Source organism: Chroicocephalus ridibundus, chromosome 4, assembly GCF_963924245.1.
Source record: "Chroicocephalus ridibundus chromosome 4, bChrRid1.1, whole genome shotgun sequence".
Classification (NCBI taxonomy): Eukaryota; Metazoa; Chordata; class Aves; order Charadriiformes; family Laridae; genus Chroicocephalus; species Chroicocephalus ridibundus.
In genome coordinates, this window is record NC_086287.1 from 5,393,638 (window position 1) to 5,419,163 (window position 25,526).

Genomic DNA, 25,526 nt, shown 5'->3' on the forward strand with positions numbered 1-25,526 from the left:
CAATGGCTGCAGTGCTTAACCTAGTCATAAAGTAGCCAAGACGGGGGGGTTTAGCGCAGGGATGGGAACCGCGTGGGTGTCTGTCGGGGTGTTTGTGGAGAGGCGTCACCGCCGTCTCCTGTCGTGACTTGGCACGGCCCGAATGCGGCGTAAAGGCGGGAAAGTGCGTGTTCTGGGGGGAGGGGGCGGGGTCCCGGGGGGTCCCGGCACAGCCCGATCCCCGCTCCCGGCGGTGCCGGCTCCCCCCGCTTCGTTTGCGCATTTGCTTATCTGCAAAGAGGGGGCAGGGGAAGAGGAGGGATGGCGAGCAAGGAGGGAAATAAAGAAATAATTTGCAATTTTTCATCTCTGACAAACTAATTAAGACGCAGGCGCTTGTTCGGCCGCTCCGCGGGGCGCGGAGGGCGCCGGTTTGCGGGCAGCCCTTCCTCCGCGGGGGGATCACCGTAAGCAGGCTGACCTCAAGGGGGCTCTTTCAGGGAAGGGGGGGTGTCTTTCTTTTTTCTTTTTCTTTTTGAAAGATCGGGAGCCCACCACTGGGGCAGCCGCCCGCCCTCCCTCCCAGCGGCGGTGTGGACGGCCCCGGGGGGGTTTGCCGGTGGCCACGGCTTTGGGAAGTGGGCAGAGACGCCTCAAGGCAGGGCAAGCTTATGTCGGGGGTGGGTGACACCCCCCCCGAGGGAGGGGGGGAGGTTGGTGTGTGTTTGGTGTGAGCTGCAGCCAGATCCTTTTCCTTAATCCTTTAGGGACGTGCTCGGGGCTGGGAAGGGGCGGCTCGGCTCCAGGACAGGCGTTTGGGAGGGATGGTCTGAAACCAAAAAGGAACTCAGAAAAGTCGTTTCAATGAACTTACTGGTGGTTAACTGGGGCGTTAAAACCCGATGTCGAAGGGATTTGTTTTGTTTTTGAAAGGAACCATCACTCCAAACGAGGAGTTTCGACCAAGGGCAGGTGTCTCCATCTGAACCCGTGTGTGAGAAGGGAAGGGCAGGGTCAGCGGGGCTCTGGGGGAGCTCGGCTTTGCAGTTTCGATAGCCGGACACGGGGGTGTTAGGAAGAGGGACAGTGCTGGAATCCGAGCCGTGTTTGTCCGTGGGCTTCCCTCTCGCCCAAGCCACGGGTCCGTGGCTCCGGTCCTCAGCGGGATCCTCCCACCGTGCCCCACCGAGAGCGCCCTTCCCCGGGGTGCAGGGGAAAGAGGGGTGCTCCTGCCTTTTCTGAAAGTAAAGGAGATCAGTTCCTCTTTTCCGGGGGTGAAACTTCGATTTCACGTTTCAGTGCTGATGGAGAAAGTAAAAATATCGCTTGAAAAAATAAAACGTGAAGAATTATTTTTTTCCATTTTCTGAAAAACGAACTAGGTCAACCCTGTGAATCTAGAAGAGGTTTGGGGGGGTCTTCACGACGAAAATACTGCTGCCTTGTCGCTTTTGATTTGGCCCGTGCCTTTAGAGGCATTAATGTAACCTGAAGGGCAGCATAACTGAGCTAACGACCCTGCTCCCTTCCATGGCTCCGAAGGGATTGTTCTGCGGCTGGAGGATGGGTTGAGAAAGAAACACCGCAAAACACCACCGATTTCTTCCCCTCCCCAACAAAACTAACTTCTGTGTGTGTCCCTCGATTTCTGAATAGACCCGGGGAGGGTATATGGTAGAAGAGGGGCAGAAGACTGTATCTGAAAAGAGGAACATAGAACAATCTACGCCTACAGTGTATATCTGTAAAAATACCTATACGTGTGTATAATAAATATATACCTATAGTATAGGTAGGCTCTCATGCTTCTGTATGTGCGAAGCAACAGCATAATAAGTTAACGGTAGCTGTGTTATAACCATGCTCTGAAGCTCTGCTGTAAGGCGAAAGCATTTTTTTAGTTGGGAAACGGGGTGATCTTTTCTGCAAAAAAGAAAAAAAATAAAATTTTCAATGTTCTGCTTTGCTAGCCCCAATTTCCTTGACTTCCGTGGTGCTTTTAATAATCTTGCAGGGGAATTTCTGCTTACATCCGCAATGACCAGGTGTAATGTAAAGGAGTTGGGCTGAATTCTAGGGGCGATGGGGGCACCCTCCGCAGCTCCACCTTCACGCCGAGCCGCAGCCTGGCGCTGCGGGCAACAGCCTGCAGTGCAACAAAGCTCTTCAGTCCCCTCCTCATGACGGCGCCGGGCAGCCAGAGGCTTTGCAAAATCTTCTGGGCTACTGCGAATTTTTTTATTTGCTCTGTTCCGCTGAAACCCACGTTAGTAACCCGTAAAATCAAGGACGTACAAGAAATGCGTGGGGTGCTGGCGAGTTTAACCCCCTCCTCTTCTCCCCCTCCCCCGCATAGGCGCACACTTCGCATTGCTTACGCTAAAATATAAAATACTCTCCGGAGAAGCTGACGCTAGCAGCCTGTATGCGGAGGAACAGCATCTCTGACGCTGAAAACAACTGGAAAGGTTGCTTAGGGAGCATCCCGATTTGCCGATACGCTTCTTAATTTTGTCAGTGTGAACAAAGTTACCTCGTGCGCAATAAATTTTTGAGAAAGCCCCTCAAATAGCAAATGACACTTACGAGAGGTGATTTTGGGTGAATTACTTCGTTGCAAAAAAACAATTCTGCGTTAACATCTGACTTTTAATGATGAGTAATTTCTCCCCAATTCTCAAACATAAAAGCTTTGATGGGTGGAGGAAGAACACGAACAACTTGACTGCGGTTGCCGTCATCTTTGCTGCCACTTGACTGTTAAGATAGTTTTGATGAAAGCGAAGATTGCTTTATTGTGTGTATCGTTTCAATTTAATCAGGGCTGAGGGCTTCCCCCTACGAAGCACAGTAAAAATAAACGATATAGTGTTGTCTGGGACAACGAGAACAGGGAAGAAACAATTAAAATGTGTTGGTATACTTTATAGGCAGTGAAGTTCTCTCTGTGTGTATAGGTATGTGGAGATATGTTAAAAATATATATAATTTAAATATATTTTTAAAAGCTATTATAACGTCTAATCCAACTGTGAACTGCAGGAAAAAAAAAAAAAGAAGCGGAATCACACACTACAGTAGCCGGGAGGGGGGGAGAGGGGTAGAAATGGAAGGTTTCTCCCCATTTCGCACTTGCTTTGGGTGCAGTAGTACGTGTTTCTCACATGTTCCCTCCAATTACCAGCAAGAAAGTTCTTCAGCGCTCTTGCTGGATTTGGTTTAGTAATCATCCCCCATATGAGTCACAGGGACCACGCAATCCCACTGCCGCCTGAGTGACAGCTAGCCGGCGCTCTGGCTTCTTGTTGTCCCTTTAAAATCTGAAACCAAGGGTAATGATTTATCAAACTCTTATTATCAAGAAAATGTCAAACGAAGGGCACCTTGCTATGCACTGACGCAAACCCAGTCTTTCCCAAGGAAGTATAGAAAGCTTTGCTCTGGACTGGGCAAAATCCAGTCCGTCAATTGCCTGTACTGCTGTTTTTACCTCTACCGAGTCAGTCTGTGGCTGTTTAAGACGAGGTAAGTGTTTGATTTCGTTTCTTTGGTATTGGAAAGGGCTGGAGGGAGGGAAGCGGGGAGGGAGGGAAGCGGATGCCGGGGGGGGGAGCTGTCCGCGGTGCTGCGGGGGCTGTCCGCGGTGCTGACCGCGGACTGCGTGCGGAGCCAACGCGGGAAGCCTTCCGAGGAGCGGGGGTAGGGCTGCTGCAGGGGAAGGGGGCTAGGGAGGGAACGGTGGTACCCCGAATTGCACTCGGATAGTGACCGAGTCCTTGCAGGTGTAATCCCTGACGCTGGGATGGTGGCATTAAGACGAAGAGAAAACTTGCTACGGAAAAGGTGATGAATAGTTTTGGGAAACCTCCTTCTAAAAAGAAGGTGTATTTGTAAAGCTAGTATTAAACTGATGGAGAAGGTAGGGTTTGTCTGCGGGTTGTTTAAGGTACAAAAAGAAAACGCGTTTTAAAATATAATTTTTAAATTAGAAGAAAAGGCGGGGTGGAGGGGTGGGACTGCTGTCAGTAATCTGTTTAATGAATACTGAAATGCTTAAAAAAATCTTTAGAGGTGTGCGAGTCGAAAAGAATAGGGAAAGCTAGCTGTTAATGTCATTAATTCCGCTGTGGTGGTGTGGTTATTTTTGCGTTTCACTGTCTTGCTGTAGGGTTTTGAAGGGTGGCAGCCAGCTCAGAAATGCTCACCAGCACTATTTCACTTTTTTTTTTTTAAACATCTCCGGCTGCCTACAGGGCAGCTTGACTATTGCCTATATATCTAGAAAAAAAAAAGCCGATGTGCATTGTTGAATGACAGAAAGGAAATGGGGCGTAAAATTAAAGAATCTTTCTACACTGGTGATAGCGAAGGGAGCATCCTACAGTCGTGATGTGAAATCTAACAAGGTCTGGCGGCGCAGTGCTGTAGCAACACTTATTTAAACTCTCATTACATGTTTGTAGACGCTGGTGCGGTTTTTTTGTTTGTCTGTTTTGAGTTTTTTGTATACTTTACTGTTTTCTCCCCCAGAATAATAACACTGAATGAGAGGGCAAGCAGGCGAGCCGGGGCACCTCGAAATTCTGCGACAGTTTTGTATCCAGATTTTCTAGCGCACGCGTTTTGTGCACGAGGAAAGAAATTCGTAGAATCTCTGCAGTCCTGACTTTTTTTTTTTTTTTTTCCCCCTTTTGGTAAAATATGTGACGTTGTCGTTTTAGGATTACGCCAGTCAAAGGGATATGAGCAAGCAGGTTGTGAACAGTCCTGAAACCGTTGCTCCTGGAGCCAATGAAGGTGCGGGAGTTGTAAGAATCAACCCCGAAAATGAGCCGCAGAATGCCCCACCGCCAGCCCCTGCCGCGATGTCCAGGCTTCCCCGGTCGCTCTCTAACGACAACAAAACCCTTTCCTCCGAAGAAGCTAAACCAAACGATTTTGAGAGGACCAAAGTCGGGATCTGCAAGCTCAGCAGCACCCCGGTGCAAGCCAACTCCACTCTCCGGAGGGAATCTGTGGAAACCTTTCCCTGCAAGCACACCCCTGGTGCAGGGGCCGCCGGGCAAGCCGCTATCCCTCACTGCAAAATTCCCGCTTTGCAAAGCACAGACGGGGACGCTAATCTAACCCTTGGTAAGAGCACACTGGAGCAAAACAACGCCAAAGGCGCCTGGGTGACCTTGAGCCAGAGTACCGTGGTACTGGGCACAGATGGCAACACTTCTGTTCTTCCTGGCAGAGTGGAGGGGGTAAGTTGGTTCCTTAGGGGGTTTATTCTTCCCCTCCTCCCCTTCAGCTCGTGGGAGTGAGGGATCTTTGCCACTCAGCACCGATTTGGGGCTGAAGCTCTAAAATCAGGTCCAAGTCTGTCGGGGATGGGGCTGTGCCTCTGGGAGTGGGGATGGAGGAAGGGGAGAGAGGGTCTTAGATAAAGTGCTGGACTGCTGGCGGCTGCTAATAATGTAATATCGGTATAAACGACAATCAATAATTCCCGGCTAATTCCAACGCGTTCACTGAGCCGTGCCTGTCAGTATAACCCGGTTCCGGCTTGGAGCCTGGAACTGCAAATAAGGTGAAATCAATTAACCCAGCCCCACAAGACGCCAAACCCTCCCAGACCCTGACCCTGCGCCCGGGAGGGGTTTGCCCTTGTGGGGTGCGAGGCGGGGAAGGCGTCGGGCCCGCCCGCCCCCCCCCGGCGCCCTCTCCCTGCCCTGCTGCGTATCTGGGTTACCCTGAAAGGAGGGGAGGGGGCGGGTTCATTCTGTAAAACCGTTTTTTTTTTTAAAAAAATTTTACTTCGTCTGTGTATGCCGGGGGAAAGGGCTGGGCCCCTGCGGGCTTTGCTGGGGACCGGCGGGTCGGTCCTTACCCACCCAAGGGCACCGAGGGCTCCGCTCCCCAGAGAGGGCGATGGGACCTGCCGTGCACCGGAGAATTAGGAGCCAGGCGACACCCCCACACCCCCGGAGGCCCTGTGTAGATGCCAGTCTCGCCGGGAGATGCGCATTGCAGTGGCCGGAGTCTCCGGGAGGGAGCCGTCCACAAAAGCCCTGCGCATTTCGTCCCCGGAGGAACCAGCTGGGCGGGGGGTGCCCTGGCAGCGGGGACCGACACAAGAACACACAAACCCCCACCGCCCCCCCCCCCCCAGCACCCCTCCGTCGCTGCCTCCTCTCCCTCGGGAGCAGCCTGAGAGAGGGCCAGGGGTTAAAAGCCCTCCATCATGTTTTCTCTGGCAGGAAAGAGCCCGGGCAGAGACGGGCGGGGGCTGCGGGGGGGCTTCCCCAGTCCCCCTCCTGTTCCCCCCGCCCCCGCGCTCCGGCCGCTGCTCTCCGTGTTTCCCTGCGGTGAACCCGGCAGCCGCAGCACCGCGATGCTTGTTTGCAGAAGTGGCTCTTTTCCGATCTCTCTTTTTCTTTTTTTTTCTTTTTTTTTTTTCCCCTCCCCCACCCTTTCCTCACCCTTTTAGGAAGACGATGTAGGGGATGAAAATAAAGCCCGAGGGAACTGGTCTAGCAAGCTGGATTTCATCCTCTCCATGGTGGGTTATGCAGTGGGGCTGGGCAATGTCTGGAGGTTCCCGTACCTGGCCTTTAAGAATGGGGGAGGTATGATGGCTTTTTCCTGTCTCTCTACCTGCAGAACCGTACGTGGCTGAGCCCGGTCCCTGCCTTTTTGGTGGGGAGAAGCACGGGGGAAGCGGGAGCCGGCGGTGCCCGTTTGCCTGGCAAAGCCGGGCAGCGAGGTCCGGGTGCACCTCCAGACCGTCAGCGACTTAGCGAGAACTGGGTTTTGCTGACGGTCAGCTCTGAAAGTAGGAAAATTCCGGCAAGATTTCGTTAGAAGGTAGCGCTTTCCTTAAAAAAAACCAAACACCTGCAATTGGTGCCGGCCGGAGAGGAAGGAATATAAAAAGCCGGGTGGATCACGCCTGGGCACAGAGTGAGGGCTCCGGGCCCCACTTCTCCTAATTTAAACGCAATCGGGTCTGAATCCGCAAACGGTGGGACATGGGAAGCGGAAGGGGGAAGAGGGCGATACAAAGGATTTTCCAGTCGGGAAAGTCCCACGAGAGCGTTTGAACCCGAGTGGAGGCGTTATGCCCTTTTGTGAAGTTTGGGAAACTTCTTTTCAATCTCTCGATGATCCGATTGGAAAATAATCGTTCGAGAATAGAGAGAATGCTGCTCAGCAGAATGAAGGAGAAAAAAAAAAAAGGTTGGAAGAGAGGTAGTGCCGTCAATAAAAGGGGAAGAAAAAGTTTATTTGGGAGGTTGTCCTAACAGAGGCTCCAATTTAAAGTGGGAACCGGTGAGTGTTACTGCCACAGCCTCCTGCAGCTGTAAGCCTCTTCCCTCTGCGCAGGACTATCAGCAGGGGATGTTGGTGCTGTGAGCATTGAAAACGGTTGTGTAGAGGCTGTAAGAGCTATTTTATGTGAAGAACTAGCGATTTAAAACGAAAACGATTTTTTTTTTTTTTAAAAAAAAGGTAAGCTCTTTTTCTCTTTACACGTAAGAACTAAGAACTTCTAAGTATGAGGTGTTAAAATACTCATTTAACGATAATGTTATCTCGAGCAAATGCTAGAGATGCAGCAAGCTGCTCCTCCCTGGCGGGGCTGGGGCCACCGGGAATCGATAATAAATAGAACATTTTCTAATAGCTACAGGTCTTAGTAAGTTATCCCCAGCATCGCGGGCAGAAAAATGGACCTGTTTCGGCCCCAGGAGAGCCCGTTCCCAGCCTGCAGCCGCCACGGGGGTGGGGGGTGGGGGTGGGGGGGGGAAGCGGAGGCGGGGGGGCTGCCCCGCGGAGGCTGCGCGGGGCTCTCCGCACCGGGCCGCGGAGGGAGGCGAGATCCCCCCCCGATGTGTCGAATGAAGCAGAGCGGCCCCCCCTCGCCTACGCGCGATGATTCAGGTTGTTCTCTCTCTTCTCCCCCTCCTTCTCCCCCCCCCAAGGTGCGTTTCTCATCCCCTATTTGATGATGCTGGCTCTAGCTGGGATCCCCATTTTCTTCCTGGAAGTCTCCCTGGGGCAGTTTGCTAGTCAGGGGCCCGTGTCTGTCTGGAAAGCCATCCCCGCCTTGCAAGGTGAGCGGAGCAGGAGCCGGCCCGGTTTTTGGGGGAGCATGACCTGCACACAGCCCCCCACCCCGGCTCCCCTTGCATGGCTTAGGCACGGCCGCCTCCCTGCGCCCCCGCTCCGCAGCCGCATGCTACGGGCTCTCTCCGGCTGGTGGCTCAGCAGCGCGGGCGCGCAACTTGCGCGGCGGTTGCGCGTGGAGCCCTTTCTGCTGGGGGATGCGCTCCGCACCTGCGCCAGAGGAAGCCGGGACGGGCTGCGGCCCCCCTCCTCCGCCTGGGATTAACAGCATTATTTTCCTCTCTCCCTCTCTTTTCTCCCAGGCTGCGGCATTGCGATGCTGATCATCTCGGTTCTAATAGCCATATATTACAATATTATTCTGTGCTACACACTTTTCTACCTTTTTGCGTCCTTTGTACCTGTGCTACCTTGGGCTTCCTGTAACAACCCGTGGAACACACCCGACTGTAAAGATAAAAACAAACTTTTGTTAGGTAAGTTGGGACAGGCATTAATTCTCCCCTCCCCTCCCCCCCCCCCCCCCCCCCCGCCCTGGGTTTCCAGAACTTTCCGCGGCTCGGCTGCGCCCCTGGGAGATGCCAGCGGAGACTGCGGATGCCTGTGGCCGGGCGAGGTTCCCAACACGGAGGAACGCAAGGCGCTTTGAATTGATCCCCTTCATATGGGCGCTTCCCCCCGCTTTTATTTACATTTTTCCTCATCAAGGATAAATAGGATTTTCCCAACTACAATGCTAAGAAGAAGCCCAACTTGTTTTTTTTCGAGTAAAAGCTCTGTGTAGGGGAGAAAGCACAGAACATGATGCTGCAACTTCTGGTTTCTGTTAAAAACAACTTCTTGGGCTTCACAGAGAATTAACGAAAAAAACCCCCGAAAACCGTTTTTGCAAACGGCCCAAAACATGAAAAGTAAACCGGGCAAACAACCCTCTGGAAGAGCCGCCATCACCGGCAGCGGGGTGCGGTGTCCCCCGGCCTCTGCCCCGGGGGGTGCGGGCCGTCCGGGCTGGGTGCTGCGCCCCGGGACTCCCTAATCCTGCCCTGAGACGGGGAGCGAGCGCTCCCCGCGGGCGGGCAGAAGCTCTTTCACTTCCTCAGACTCTTTTTACACCTTAGGCACTTGGGATAAAGGGGAAAATCCTAAAACCGAGTTCTGTCAGACCCTTATAGCTTCTGCAAGCAAGGAGTTCCAGAAATCTAACACAGGACCAAAGTTCAAGTCGTGTGTGTGACCTGATGCTTTTTGTTGCCATGTTACACACAACCTGAAAAGAAAATCCAGACAAGTAATTTTTCTCTTGGTTTTCTTTTCTTCCTAGATTCCTGCATTATCGGTGACCACCCGAAAATCCAAATCAAGAACTCCACTTTCTGTATGAGTGCCTATCCAAACTTGACTATGGTTAACTTCACCAGTGAAGGAAACAAAACGTTTGTCAGTGGAAGTGAAGAATACTTCAAGTAAGATCTTTCTTTGCCTAGAGACATTATGTTAATCTTTCTCTAAAATCCGCTGCTAGCAGACCGCAAATCACTATTTGGAAGACTAGAAATACAATAGTTAAGGACAACAAATGATACCCATTTTTAATGCCTAGGAATGATGAAAGCTAAATTTCAAATGCTGGATTATTTGTGGTCTGTTCCTACGGTGCTTAGCACAGCTGGGGTGTTGGCCCATGCTTAGCATTTTTATCTACTACTGCAATGCAGATAAATAAAATAATACATGGTGAGGATCACTGGAACCTTCTAGAGGAACCACTGAGAACACTGAAGCAAAACAAAACACTGTAGGGATTCGTACTGAATTACTGCCTGCAGTTGCTGTCATTAATTTTTTTTCTTTTTTAAATTTTCTTTTTTTTCTTTTTTTTTCCTCAGGTACTTTGTATTGAAGATTTCAGCAGGGATTGAATATCCTGGTGAGATTAGATGGCCCTTGGCACTATCTCTTTTCCTGGCTTGGGTGATTGTATATGCCTCCCTTGCTAAAGGAATCAAGTCATCAGGAAAAGTAAGAAAAATATTTGTGATCATATATTTGCAAGAAAGCAGTGTGCTGCTTCAAGGGAATCACGCTCTTGTTTAAGGCAGTGAATTATTGACAATCATTTTCAGTAAATGGCTAAGTATTAGTGAAATGCCCTTTTCCTGTCCATGTTTTCCTGACTACCCAAAACATAAAAAAAGGATCATTTTGGTTCAGCATTTGTTTCCTAACCTTCAGTAACTTTAAAATGAGCCCTTGAGCTGCGCTCGGCGGTTGGATGGCAAAAAGGTGCGTTCAGCATCCTTCCCTATTCTGTGTGGTGTGCATTAAAATTCTGCCGTCACCTCGCATTTCACTGTAATCAGGGAAATTTTGATGTAATTTAAGTAACATGTTTTAAAATCATAACTGAACTTAAGCTGGTCTATGGTGGGTGTGAGCAGTGACAGCGTGTATCCTCTTTTCCCGAGTGTTCGTGTGCCATCTTTCTAAAGCTCCTCTTTGCAGTGACCAGGCTCCTTGCTCCTTCTCTGACACCTCGCATATCATTCTCTCCCTTGCCCTTCAAACCTGCAGCTTTCTGCCATGCCTCCTAACTAACAGCCGTGTCAAGAGGGAACATGTCCTCTCATTGGCGTGGAATTACAGGTATACGAATTAGCCAGGCAGCCATCTGAGCAGAGAGACGCAGCTTTTTCTTCATCGGCAGCACTGGTTTGGGTGGTTTTTTTGGGTGTGGGTTTTTTTTTTTTTTTTGGTGAAAGCTGCAGGAATACAATATTTGAGACTTCTCCATCAATGCCACTGCAATTAGCACGCAGGTTAAAATGTTAGATGATGACATGACATAAATCTAGCTTATTTACGAAGAGTAGCTTGAAAAGAAAAAGAAAAAAAGCTGGAGCAGAATAACTGGATATTTCCTAGGCTAAAGACAGGGGATGTGCAGAGATAGCTGTGAGTTTTCTAGAGCTGGGCATGGGGTTTCTGATTCCAAGCCATCCCTCTGAATCTAGAAGCTGACAACATCTCTTGGGAGGCAGCTTGGGAATTAGCAGAAAATCCAGAGACTTGGAGTGCCAAGGGAAAGTTGAGATTTTTTTTTTTTTTTTCCCCCTACCTTTGTGTGACAGGAAAAACTGTTTCATGAAAGGCCAGAGCCAAGGAACAGACGATGTACAGGAGAATAACTTGGGTTTGGATGTAGCAATAGGTATTTCTTTAAGTGAGTCTTAGGGGCCAAGAAAAATATTGACTCCTTGGTGTCAGGGTGTCCTGGTGTGAGATAAACTAAACCACGACACAGGCATAGAAAACCTTTGTTTATGCATAGATGGGTTCAGTGTATTCACTGCACAAAAACTAATTGGGGTGACTTCTTGAAACACTTATTGAAACAGCAAAGACAAAGTCGGGAAAGCTGTTTTAGATCAGAGGATTCTGGTCCCTGTAAGATTCAGAGGTTAATGTGAAAGGGATTTGAAATGCTTTCGGGTAGAGTGTACAGCTTAACTGACCATAATCTAGCCATTTTCTTTGACTACAGAGACCTCTGCTCTGTACTAGGTAATTATTAAGACATTAAACAGACAACTTCTGTTGTGTATTTAGACATAATGATGATTAGGACTATCTGGATCATTTCACTGACTTTCCTTTTTTGCATTGGGACCATAGATATTTTCGTGGTGATATGTAATTGTTAAGAGGTACAAATAGTAATAAAAATTCTTTAGGCTTAGTTAAATACAGAGAAATATATAGAAAAAATAAATCAGAACTTCAAGTGTTATTGAATGATTGCTCATTTAATTTCCATTGTGCTCTGTTAGTTCAAGCATTTAGCTGTAAATTCCTGTTATTCCTCTCCAGACTTCCTTTTCTGCTTTTTCTTCCCCCCTCTGTCTAGAATCCAACTCTTACCTCTGTTGATATTATGATATTATTCCTCTTTCCAGCAGCAAGATGAGCTGTGAAACTTCAGATTTCCTGGGAAATAACCCTGTTGTCTTCCTAGTTTATCCCCCTATTGTCTCTGAGCCTGAGTAATTGCTTTGTTCAGGCAATCGCGTAGCACTTGTGTTTCCCCCCTCTCTTCTTATGCACCCAAATAAGCCTTTTTAATATTTGTTTTTCTTTTTTGGTCTGTCCAGGTGGTGTACTTTACAGCTACATTCCCCTATGTAGTTCTCATCATCCTTCTTATAAGAGGAGTGACTCTACCTGGAGCTGGAGCTGGAATCTGGTACTTCATCACACCCAAGTGGGAGAAGCTCATTGATGCTATGGTGGGCTCATTATTGCATTCATAAGTTGGAGGGTGAATAAGTCCTACAGATTTCTTGGTGTCTGCTGCAAGCGTTTTCTATGTGCAGAGGCAGTGTTGTCATCTGTGAAACTTGTTCTTCATCTTACGCAGGGTGTTGTTGCAATGGATGTTCGTTATTTGTGTGCACGTAACGTGTTTTACCTATATGATTATAGATATGTTATTCACTTCACATTTAGTATTTCAACCGAAACTCTGAGCAAGTGCATTGGAAAATAGTGAATTAAAAAGGAAGTATAGTTATATGTATGCTGCTGCCTTTTGGATGCTGGCTTGGCTTGAACAAGCACATGAAGCTTTCCATAGGTAACATAAACTTATCTGCATTTCTTGAGAAATGCTCCAAATAGGTGTGTTTTACTCATTGAGCAAAGCTTGTTCGGAACAATGCATATGAAACATTAGATTAGGATGTATAATTTAATTTCGCTTAATCTAACTTCCTAGCAGCATATATTTATAGAATCATAGAGTTGGAAGGGACCTTAAAGATCACCTAGTTCCAAGCCCCCTGCCCTGGGCAGGGACACCTCCCACCAGACCAGGCGGCTCAAAGCCCCGTCCAACCTGGCCTTGAACCCCTCCAGGGATGGGGCAGCCACAGCTCCTCTGGGCAACGGGCTCACCACCCTCACAGGAAAGGATTTCTTCTGTATATCTAACCTAAATCTCCCCTCTTTCAGTTTAAAACCATTCCCCCTCATCCTATCATTACACTCCCTGGTAAAGAGTCACTCTCCAGTTTTCCCGTAGGCCCCCTTTAAGTCTATAAGGTGTCCCTGAAGCCTTTTCTTCTCCAGGCTGAATAACCCCAACTCTCTCAGCCTGTCCTCGTAGCAGAGATGCTCCAGCCCTCTGATCATCTTTGTGGCCTCCTCTGGACAGGTCCGTGTCCTTCTTATGTTGGGGGCCCCAGAGCTGGAGGCAGCACTGCAGGGGGGTCTCCCCAGAGCGAGCAGAGGGGCAGAATCCCCTCCCTCAACCTGCTGGCCATGCTGCTTTTGATACAGTCTGGGATGTGGTTGGCTTTCTGGGCTTCAAGTGGACATTGCCTGCTCGTTTTGAGCTTCTCATCAGCCAGCACCCCCAAGTCCTTCTCCTCAGGGCTGCTCTCAATCCATTCTCCGCCCAACCTGTATCTGTGCTTGGGATTGCTCCAACCCAGATGCAGGACCTTGCACTTGGCCGTGTTGAACTCCATGAGGTTCACACAGGCCCACCTCTCAAGCCTGTCCAGGTCCCTCTGGATGGCATCGCTTCCCTCCAGCGTGTTGACTGCACCGCACAGCTTGGAGAGAGGAGCTGAGCTGCTTCACTCAGGATTTCAACCGATTTCTAAACAGCCATTTGTTGTCAATAAAGCCCGTCAAACTTTTTCCAAAAATACACATGGATTTATGTTTGTGTCAGCAAACCTATGTGTTATATATTTGTCTGATGTGTGTCAGTCTTCAGGCAGGAGTCTGGAGACTGAATTGAAGCCTGAGCTGAGAGTTACAATTCAGACTTTTTTCTCTAGAAATATAAGAGGTTTTTTTAGCAAGACCTCAGGAAATCTGGTGATTTTTTTTTTTTTTCCCCTTAAGAATTCTTTTCCTCTATCAATAGCTGTGTGATATCACACCGATAGATAGATAATTAAAGCTGAAACCACTTTCCTGGATTAATTGCGCAGATCTTAAATTCTTTAATATCTCTGCAATCATGGGTATTTTGACCCTTTGGTGATGGGAGTGTTAGATCTTTTGCAAACAATACAGAAATTAATTTTGCATTAAATATGAGCATTTTTGGATCCCACATTGTGCAATAAAGGAGGTGGGAACTGCTGCCTTTTGCAAAACGGGCCTGTCTGAATACACTAAGTGTCTCTGTCACCCTGGGTAAGTGTTCAATAATATTCCGGCGAGCTTCCGTTTTCAATTTTCTTTACAGTGTAACATGAATTAACAGCTGTGTATTGCACTCAATTAGGTGAAGGATTGACTGCTTGCTGGCTGGTAACTTTTAAAATGGCGTTTAAGTATCTTCAAACTGGTTGGGGTGTGTATAGGTACATCGATCTGTGCACGTGTGTTTATCTCCACTTCTGCACTGTGGACTTGGGTGGAAAATTAGACTTTGTAGGAAAGCCTGTAAATAGAAATACCAATGCTTCCAACATTTTGCAAGTGATAAGTAAGAACAGCTCCTTTGAAATTTCAGGCAATTTTAATCTAAACGCATTTAAGGCTTTGAAGAACTTTGTTACAGAACAAGCAGTCCTGTTTGGTTTGGTTTTTTTAAGAGAGACTTGGCTGAGCATGTCTTTTCTTCTGATGGGAGGAAAATGGGCCCTCATGTCTAAAGAACCCTAACTTACACTGTGCTGTTTGATGTATGCCTAATGGTGGAAATTTACCCTAATTTTAGTGTGATCTCATTCATAAGTAGCACATCAAGCAACATAATTACTTTTATCAAGAAGATAAAAGTATTATTTAGGGCCACTGGCAGGTAAACCATGAGCACCTGATGCAGTTTTTTTTCCTCTTGATTTGTATTTTCTTTGATGAATGTATTTGAACTGATATTCATCAAGCAATACAGGCTGAGTATTTGTGCCTTCCATATACAGCAACAGTTTTTCTGTATACAACCTTGTCATTTTAAAATATAAATTATTGTCATTTTATATGGGCTCACAAGGACAGTACTCCCCATCGAATGGGCACTCTGTATTTCAGGGTAGGATTTTGCTTTTAAATGTTCTATTGACATCCGTTGCTCTAAAGTTCATTTAAACTACTTATGTGTTAATCCCCAGCAGTAACATTTAAGTGCTTTTGGTCTTTCTAACACTCTTTCCTGAAGCCGATGCTAGTTCCTCTCCTGTCTATTTTAGGTTTGGAAGGATGCTGCCACTCAGATTTTCTTCTCCTTATCTGCAGCATGGGGAGGCCTAATTACTCTCTCTTCCTACAACAAATTCCATAATAATTGCTACAGGTATGTGAGAGTGAAACTCATCGGTCTTATTAAACGTAAACAGGTCTTCTCCAAACACAGTCAGCTACCAACTTGCAGAAATCTGGTTTGAAAGACCCTCCATGTTTTCCTTTTCCTTTCCTTTCCTTTTCTTTTTTTTTTTTTTTTTAGACTCTCTTCCCCCTCTCTCTTCCCCCTCTCTCTTCCCCCTCTCTCTTCCCCCTCTCTCTTCCCCCTCTCTCTTCCCCCTCTCTCTTCCCCCTCTCTCTTCCCCCTCTCTCTTCCCCCTCTCTCTTCCCCCTCTCTCTTCCCCCTCTCTCTTCCCCCTCTCTCTTCCCCCTCTCTCTTCCCCCTCTCTGATTTTTTTTTGGGGGGTTTTGTTCGTTTTGTTTCTTTAATCTTTTTTGGTTTTGTATGTTGTATCTTCTCCCCAGGTCCTAATCTACTAGTCTCAAGATGAGATTTAGGCTTCTTGTAGTCCCTATTGACTCTTAATTTTCAGAATCAGCAGTTTTAGGTGGAAAGGCAACCTGGGAAGCTGTCAACAGCCGTGAGCAGTGGTATGAAACCCAGCCAGTTGGCAGCCTCGGCTGAAGAACATCCCGTCTGTAGAATGGGCTGAAGTTTGCCGTTGTGAGACATACATGAGTTTAACGTGCAACTTCCATATATGTGATTTTTGTCTCTCCTAAACGCCATTATTTTTTCCAGTTACCCCTAGCATGGTTTTACATGCACAAAGTTATTCCAAGTTGTGAAATTTAAAATCACTCTTATTTGTAATCACTGAAAGTTATTTTTCCAAGGAAAAGGTAACCGTTCTGGTGGCATAGTATAGTTTTCCATAAAGAAATGTGCCAGACATATGTCTGCAGATGGAAAAAACCAAAAGCAAGTGGCATTAGTAGAATGTTTCACTGCTGTTTTATTGTCCTTAAAGCCAATCTTGTTTCAGCTGAAGCAAACCTTTACTGATGCCTGCAATGGCAGAGCTGCTGACTCGGGGTGGCACAGGGACTGTCCCAAGGGTATGCTTAAAGGTCTTTCCTGAATCAAGACCTCTAAAGCACACGCTCCTTGGGATTTGAACTCCCATATCCTATAACTTCTAAGAACTGTATACAAAAACTTACCTTCAAAAAGAAATGCAGATCAGGATTTTAAGAAGGAATTTCAAAAACATTTCCTACTGCTGTTCGAACGTAATTTAATATAATTATCCCAAAATATGGATGAATAAGTAACAGCGTTGCTTTCTCAGTAAATCCTACCCAGCAATCCTTTGGGTCCTATTTTTGAAAATGCTTTCATTTATTTTTTTTTTTTTTGTTGATGAATGAATACATTCAGAATACCAAAAAATGGTATTCAAAAAATGAGAGAAACATCATGCTATCTTTCTGCATTCATTTAGCAATGTTTTGTGGCATTTGGAAAATGTTAACAAAAACTTTGAATTAAATGTTTGGTAATAAAGTATAAAAATCTTACAGGTCTAATACCAAATACATGCCTCACTATGTTAGAGAGGGATATGGGACACCGAAGCAGAAATAATTAGAAAAGCTTAGTTACTTCTAATTTGTTAATTTTACAACACATTTTGAATACTGAAATGAAGCATGGCTATCTTCTTTTTCAGTTTTTATGTTCATTACATTCTAGCACTGCAGATAAAATTGTAGTTTTCAGTTACATATTCATTTAAACATCATTTAATAATCTAGAATTGCAATAAATTTACATAAATTCACTTCATAATGCATACCTAAAATATTTTCCTTAAAACTTTTCTGGGTTTTGGAAGAAGATTAACACATTGTAATTCCAAAGAGAAGACTATTATTTTTTTTTCTGTAGACCTGAAGAATTAACCTAATCATTAGAGCCTTAAGAGATGCTCTGTTAGAGATTCCAGAAATTCTGCCAGCTCTGTGAGGTTCTTGACAGCTTTTCAGGTTGTATTTTGTTCTGTTCCTGACAAACAAAGAGCAGTAGGAATAAGGATTTCTAGTCAACTTAAAAAAAACCACAAAACAAACAAAACCAAACCACACTTAGGGTAAGTGACTTTTTTGTTCTTAAGTTGTAATATTTTAAGGGGAAGTCTTCTGAACACACCTATCATAGAATGCGTTGGGTTGGAAGGGACCTCTAAAGGTCATCTAGTCCAACCCCCCTGCAGTGAGCAGGGACATCTTCAACTAGATCAGGTTGCTCAGAGCCCCGTCCAGCCTGGCCTTGAATGTCTCCAGGGATGGGGCCTCCACCACCTCTCTGGGCAACCTGTTCCAGTGTCTCACCACCCTCATTGTAAAGAACTTCTTCCCAATGTCTAATCTAAACCTGCCCTGCTCTAGTTTAAAACCGTTGCCCCTCATTTTAATTTATATTGGGAACTAAAAATAAAAATTCTATCAAGAATGTAATAATTATGGATGGGGATTGTGAGGGCTGGTTTCCTGTCAAGTCACATCTACTTACCCAGTATAGTATGACATTCAGGTGTGGATTTCTTCAGATTCCCTTAACAACAGCAGGCAATTGTAGCAGGGAATCATCTACAGATGGGTGGGCATTGAAGTGAGTGCTGCAAGGTACAGCAAGCTTAGCTCTGAAATTTTGTGTACAAATACAAGAAAGATACAGGACAAAAATAATCTTACCTGGATGGTGGTGGCTAGTGCGTACGTAATACAGTGAGCAGATATCCACATCAGGCAAAGAGTAAAACACTGCGTTACAGATCATGTCATCATTGCTATCCTCGTCAGAGAGGCCAAGAGCAGAAGTGCATATCCGCCTGTGGCTTCCTACATGGCACGTGGGTGATGGAAACTTGCACAGCTGATTTTTGGTGGTGTTGTGAAGACTTCTGGCACCTGATTGGCATCAGACGTACCTGATAAGTGTAAAAGTGTACCTTCAGCGGCGTTCCCACAGGATGTGTGTGCTCATGAGAGAGACTCCTGAAATGTGTACAAAACCTTTCTTTGCATGTCTTGCAACAAGGTAACGCGGCTTCTTGTTTTTTCTTTTCAGGGACACATTGATAGTCACATGTACCAACAGTGCCACAAGTATTTTTGCAGGCTTTGTCATCTTCTCAGTTATTGGCTTCATGGCAAATGAGCTCAAAGTGAATATTGAAGCTGTGGCAGACCAAGGTAGGGTACGCTGCTGTTTCGTTACTTAGGCACCTGGTGGCAACTTCAGCTCTATTGTCAATGATGACATTGGAGGTGGGAATAATGACTTCAAACTGGAGTGGATTAATAAACTACTTGTAGGCATTTCTGTATGGGAGAAGGTACACTAGGAAGTCAACTGGGAAGTCAAGGTACTACTTGAAGCCTCCTTATCAGTCATTTGGTAAGACAAGGAAGCAAGCTGAGACTCATTTCAGATCGTTATGTAAATGACATACAGAAGGGGGTAGGCTGAGATGTCTCCTTCACATAGTTCAAGCGATCACTGGCCCTCTCATTTGTCTGTGTCACTGCCTTGTCAAGTCCCCAAGGCAAAAGTTGTCCCTGATGGTGGGAATCTTGGATGAGAGGATGGTCGGCTTCATAATGGTGGTTCTGGGGAAAATGCGGTGTCAGAGGTGGATTGAGCTTCTAAACCGTGGGGAGCAAGGAGCTGCCTCCATGGGGAAGTAAAAAATTTCTGAAGAACTGCTCAGAAGATTTTGGTTGGTGAAGTGAGATGGTCATGAATGGGGATCTGAAAGGTCTTAATTGGTAGAGCTGAATGTGCGTGGGAAGTGTATGGCTGATGGGAGAATTGGTGCTGTCAGGTACGATATGATGTGAAGTAGCAGGAGACAGGAAGGGAGAAGCTTTTGGGATAAGATTCAGAGAAGCTTAAAAGATTGGAAAAATCTGATGGGACCGCAAAGGGATAATTGTTACCTTTAGTCTAGTCCTACATTTCCTGTGAAACATGCAGCACTTTGGCCCTAAGCCAACTCCCAGATATTTAAGATCATTTCAAACTGTGTTAAAAAGATGAATTTGTAATAACTTTGTAATAACCTGTATATGTATTTAAGATTCCCCCAGCATAGCTGTTCTGCGTGCATGTGAGGGTCTTACGTGTATGGTATTAGCTTTCAGCACAGATACAATCATTTCCAAGCACCGAAGGGAAGTGATTAATATCTTCTCCGTGAGCCACGGGGATGGTTCCCAATGCTATCCCCCTCAACCCACGGTAGCACAGAGCAAGAGGAGACTCTAAACAGGAGGACAGCAAAGTTAAAAAACCAAATGTTGCATACTCATGGCTTCTATACATGACGTATCTCACTGTCTGCGTTAACACTAAACATTTTTCTGACAGGTTTGTTGTGTGGATGAAGTCAGTGCTACAAGGCGCTACCTGTAGCCTAAGGTACCTGACTGACTGAGCACCACAATTCAGAAACTGTAGCAGTGACTTGACAATAGGGGATAGAAATGAAGACAACTTTCCGTAGTTTCTGTATGGTAATGTTCATAGGTGGTTCTGGACAAATTAGGTATTAAGATTAATATGCATTTAACAATGTTGTGAGAGCTAAATTCAAAACAGACAATGTGAGCTGGGGACACAGAAATCCTGTAGTTGCAGGAAAAGAGGAACTGAAGCATTCTTTATTTTTTTCTTGAAAAATACTTTTTCTCAGAACTTCGATGTTCCTAATTGTTTATTAGAAACCAGCTACTACACGTGAAAGGAGGAGAACAACAGAGGAGGGGATGAGATGTTTCTGCTGGCTTAAAAAAAAAAAAAGGGCTTAGTTTCTTTTGCTTATTCCTTCTCTGTAAAGTGAAACATGGATAATCCCACAGATCTTGCAGTACTTCTGACCTCAGAGATGCAAATAAAGGTGCCAGGTCACATTCAATTTCTGCAGCTCCTTTGGTCGGTACGTGGCAGCCCAGAGGTTGAGCTGAGAGGAAGCTTGTGAGCTGCAGTTCAGTCACGGGAGTTAGTCTGGGACTTGTGCCCATGGTGGGATGGGCTGTGGATTCAGCTAGAAGGTCTGAGAGGAGAATTTCGTAAGATGGTCAGCTGGCAAACTGTTTCTTGATAGCAAGTAGAATCACAGATTGGTTTGAGTTGGAAGGGACGTTTAAAGGTCATCTAGTCAACCCCCCCTGCAATGAGCTGGGACATCTTCCGTGAGATCAGGTTGCTCAGAGCCCCGTCCAGCCTGACCTTGAATGTTTCCAGGGATGGGGCATCTACCACCTCTCTGGGCAACATGTTCTAGTGTTTCACCACTATCATTGCAAAAAAGTCTTCCTTCTTCCTTCTCTCTAGTCTGAATCTACCCTCTTTTAGTTTAAAGCCATTACCCTATCACAACAGGCCCTGCTAAAAAGTCTGCCCTCATCTTTCTTATAAGCTCCTTTTAGGTACTGAAAGGCTGCAATAAGGTCTCCCTGGAGCCTTCTCTTCTCCAGGCTGAACAACCCCAACTCTCTCAGCCTGTCCTCACAGCAGAGGGGCTCCGTCCCTCTGAGCATTTTTGTGGCCTCCTCTGGACTCACTCCAACAGGTCTGTGTCTTAGTCCCTGTCAAGTGGTAGGGAATACTGCACTTGCAAGCTAATGTAATGTCAATTCAGTCTTCAATGTCTCATCTCTTCTTTTTGATCTGCCAGTCAGCTAAGTGGGAACAGAAAAGATTCATTGTCATCTCCATTTTCTGTCTGGATTAGATGTTTATGTTTGAAAAACACTGTGTGCATTAGGAGTAATGGTTCCATTAATCTTTTACCTTCATTCTGAAACAAATGACAAACAAAAAAAACCTCAACCCCAAAATCTAAACCCCTCTGCGGTTACAGAAACTATTGTAAGGAGTTAGATTCAAATTCTACTCAAAGAAGCCGTGCTCGAGTGAAACTGCAGTGGAAGCTCCGAAGGGATGGATGGAGGGGGGACGGAGAGACACAGCTGCTAGCGATGGTGGAGGAAACGCTTGGTTCAGCTGGTTCATCTCCCTGGAGATGGCATCATATTTAGCACAGGGGATCGCAACCCCTTTTCCGTTGAGTGCTTGTTGGTGGTCTTTGAGTGAGCGACTAGTCACAGGCTGGAGCTCTCTGTGCCCAGCTGTTTCAGCAGCTGTTCAAGGGGATGTGAAAAAAGCTGTCACGAGACAATCTTATTGTAGGGCTGTCAGTGCGTTCGTAGGAGCCCATTTAGGCCATTTAAAAATATTTCATGAGGGTGAGGCTTCACTGCTCTCCATGATAGGGGAAACAAAATTTAGTCCCATACGAAAAGGCAAGTGTACAGCAGGAAGAGAGTGAAGATGAGGGATAGCTGCAGGCTGAGTTAGCACATTGAATTAACAGAATTAAAAACCAGACTCAGCAAGCGGGGAAAAGACCCAGCCCTTGTGCCTGCCTACCTTTTTTTTTTTTAATTATTTCTGTTTGCATTGAAAGAGGCAACAGCAAAAATGATGGTGATCTCCCTTCGAGTTTTTAAAACCTTGAATGTAATTGTTAATGGAAATGGGAAGGGATTTTTTTTTTTCTTTTTCCCTCCTAAAATATTAATCTGAAATACCTAGTATTTTTTTCATTTAGAATCTTCCTTTCAGGAAGACTTTTTTTTGTCCACTTTTTTTTCAGGAAACTTTTTCTCTGTTTTTCATGGAGGGAAAGACAGGACAACTTATTTTTATTTTACCGTCTCAGTTTGTTGAAGAACATACTGCGGCTGAAAAATTTTAGTAAACTGAAAGTTCAAGGTCATTTGACTTTTTTTGCTTCAACACATATAAAAGCTTTGGAGGTGTTTAAAAAAAGGGTAGATGGGGCACTTAGGGACATGGTTTAGAAGTGGCTTTTGTCAGGGTAGGTTAAAGGTTGGACTCGATGATCCTAAAGGTCCCTTCCAACCTCAGCAGTTCTATGATTCTATGAATCTTTGACGACGGAGAGGACAGGAGCCAGCCTCCCCATGACTGTTCACCTGTGCCCGGATGCTCCCTGGTGTGTGATACCTTGGAGAGTTATGAGGGGCTGAGATGGAGAGATGTGTGCTTTCATATTCCATAATTAAACTTTCCCCTAAAATTGTGATTAATAGGAACTCATTATTCTGAGACTTAATTAAACTTCTACATGCAGGAAGCTAGTGCAAACAGAGCCCTTATCTCTAATAGTCGTCAAGAAATCTTTAATCAAGAGACAAAAGCACACGTTCATGAATACATAGTAGTTCTGCATGCACCTTCCTGTTCCAAAAAGCCATTTTTCTGCAGCGTATTTTAAAGGCAGCAACGCTTACTGAGTCACGTACAGTGGGTTTGGGTTTTTTTACCGTGTTGTTATCTTTCATATTTGTCTTTTGTTCAGCAGGATCCCCACGCTTCACAGCTGCCTGTGGAGATTATTTCACATGCTGCTACAACTGTGTTTTTCCCATTACGTGAGACAGTAACAGTTCTGTTTTGATCAGAAACAGTGTGGGGAGCTGTGGGAAATGGGATGCGATAACCTGGATTGGAAATGGCCAAAGTTGAGTGGGTTTGGAGCCCCTTTTCAATGCATGGGTCATGGCATCATAGAATCATAGAATTGTTAGGGTTGGAAGGAACCTTAAAGATCACCTAGTTCCAACCCCCCTGCCCTGGGCAGGGACACCTCCCACTAGATCAGGTTGCTCAGAGCCCCATCCAGACTGGCCTTAAGAACTTCCAGGGATGGGGCTTCCACCACCTCTCTGGGCAACCTGTTCCAGTGTCTCACCACCCTCATGGTGAAGAACTTCTCCCTAACGTTTAGTCTGAATTGTCCCATCTCTAGTTTTAATCCGTTCCCTCTAGTCCTACCATTACCCGACATCCTAAAAAGTCCCTCCCCAGCTTTCTTGTAGGCCCCCTTAAGATACTGGTAGGCCACTATAAGGTCTCCTCGGAGCCTTCTTTTCTCCAGACTGAACAACCCCAACTGCCTCAGTCTGTCCTCACAGGAGAGGTGCTCCAGCCCTCTGATCATCCTCGTGGCCCTTCTCTGGACGTGTTCCAGCATGTCCGTATCTTTCTTGTAGTAGGGGCTCCAGAACTGGACGCAGTACTCCAGGTGGGGTCTCACGAGAGTGGAGTAGAGCAGGAGAATCACCTCCCTTGACCTGCTGGCCACGCTTCTCCTGATGCGGCCCAGGATACGATCGGCTTTCTGGGCTGCTAGTGCACGCTGACGGCTCTAGCAGCACAGCCTGGCTCTCGTGTGTATCTTGCCTGAGAGGCAACATCCTTCTGAGCGTTTGAAGTGGGCATTCCTTTAGCTGGGATAAATAGAGAAGAAGTGCCATCTACTGTAATGCTACCGCCACATTCCTGCAGCCTTCTCTCCCAAGCAAATCTAAACATACTTGTAGAAATAATTTTTCTTTACAGTCGATAAAAATTATAGCCCAAGAAATCAAACCAGCAGAGAAAGGAAAATTCGTGGGTAAGGCTCTACAAGAACCCCATCTCCCTATTTTTTTTGCTGTGCATTATTTCAGAATTTCTTATGAGGTTTTTTTAGATTCACGGTAGTTATTACCTTGTGTCTGGTATCAGCTCTGTGCATCTGTTATGTTCTTTTCTTCTCGTTCGACTGTGTGCTGATGAGTTAAAGAAGAGTATTTACTTTCCCGATCTTCCTTGTAGTGCTGAGGTGTGGGTGATGGCTATGTTGATCTAAGGCTGGGTTGCTTATTAGCAGGGACAGTAGCAGGAATTTGATCACAGAGCAGGAAAGAAACGTAGCTGCAGTACACGATTTCTGTTTATTTTTCAAATCCGGGTCAGTCTATTAATGTACTGGTTAAATATGTATTCTGCAGCTTGGCAAGTAGGAGTGTATGAGTGTTTCGAAACTTACAGCCAAAATAGAAATTAATCATGTGAGGCTACATTCTGCAATGGTTAAATGTTTTTTTACTTTTATCAAGCAAAGTAATATTGTATTAGATTTTGAAACGTGACTCTTCACCTCTCCCTCTCTTCCATTCAGTCGACAATGTTAATAGGATGCAGGATATCACAGCCTTTATTTTTCTCATTTCTAGGTCCTGGAATTGCTTTCGTGGTTTACCCAGAAGCCTTAACTAGGCTTCCCCTCTCTCCGTTCTGGGCTATAATATTCTTTTTGATGCTTTTGACACTTGGATTGGACACTATGGTAAACTGCTTTTGTTTCCCATTCTTTTCCTCTTGCTTTTCCTGTTTATTTGTTTGGAGGACCGTGAGATTAATCACTGTTTTCCATGTGGTCAGTTTTACAAAAAGAGGAGCGAAGTAAGGCCATCGATGCTGAAATAATTTGGGTGAAGCTTTGGCAACTAGGTCTGTGCATTTAAGACCTAGGATTCAAAATACTCTCTTTTATTCCATTATATTCTATTCCCAGTTGGAGCATTTTGCGTACGTTGTGTGCACTGAAATAAATCCTCTTGTTTTGTCTTTCAGTTTGCCACTATCGAGACTATAGTGACCTCCGTTTCGGATGAGTTCCCCAAATACTTACGGACGCACAAGGCACTGTTCACTCTTGGGTGCTGCATCTCCTTTTTCATCATGGGATTTCCTATGATCACTCAGGTAATGATATTGTCTTCGAGCATCACTGTCTGTCCCCAGTCCCCCTCTGGTGGCCGTTCTCCTCCTGTGCAAGTTGCAAAATATTAAGCTGAATTTTGCGGCAGACACCAAGTGAGCCTGAAAGCCTTATTTTATTTTAATGGATGCTCTGACGGAGATATAAGCTAAAAGACTTCACCGTTCCAATCTTTATGAGAATCAGACTTCCAAAATTTATCTCTAGCCAAACACCTCCAGAGCAATCACTTAAGTTAGGTACACATTTAAGAAAAAAAATAATAAAGTTTGTATGTCATGTAAACATCCACACCAGTTTTGGGTGCCTTCCCTCCCAGATTAGATATGTACTGATAGTCTTGGAAAACTGCGGCACTAATAATGACATTCTCATCTACTGTTGATAGTCTTCAGTGTCTTTTGTCCATTAATTCCTCCAGCATTATAAACTCTCAGTAATTTCAAGAGGCTCACAAAATCTATTTTACTATTTTATTCATCCTTTTCTCCTCTCTTTTTCTTTCTTTCCCCTCACCTCATCACCTAC

The 25,526-nt window shown here is 45.8% G+C and overlaps 1 protein-coding gene across 2 annotated transcripts in view; it reads left to right on the forward strand.

Annotated features, from left to right (window-relative positions):
* Window positions 1-5,063: 5,063 nt before the first annotated feature.
* Window positions 5,064-25,526, forward strand: part of SLC6A5 (solute carrier family 6 member 5) — a 34,290-nt gene continuing 13,827 nt past the window's right edge. Inside the window, exons 1-12 of one of the 2 annotated variants that reach the window (XM_063332095.1) lie at window positions 5,064-5,236; window positions 5,928-5,931; window positions 6,455-6,593; window positions 7,950-8,081; window positions 8,397-8,570; window positions 9,416-9,557; window positions 9,981-10,113; window positions 12,243-12,377; window positions 15,303-15,406; window positions 18,428-18,552; window positions 24,451-24,563; window positions 24,851-24,982. In XM_063332095.1, the coding sequence (XP_063188165.1) occupies window positions 6,524-6,593; window positions 7,950-8,081; window positions 8,397-8,570; window positions 9,416-9,557; window positions 9,981-10,113; window positions 12,243-12,377; window positions 15,303-15,406; window positions 18,428-18,552; window positions 24,451-24,563; window positions 24,851-24,982 (1,260 nt within the window). In that variant the 5' untranslated portion in view covers window positions 5,064-5,236; window positions 5,928-5,931; window positions 6,455-6,523. Of the gene's footprint in view, window positions 5,237-5,500; window positions 5,509-5,927; window positions 5,932-6,454; window positions 6,594-7,949; window positions 8,082-8,396; window positions 8,571-9,415; window positions 9,558-9,980; window positions 10,114-12,242; window positions 12,378-15,302; window positions 15,407-18,427; window positions 18,553-24,450; window positions 24,564-24,850; window positions 24,983-25,526 lie in introns of both variants that reach the window. The other variant, XM_063332094.1, reaches the window with a different exon arrangement.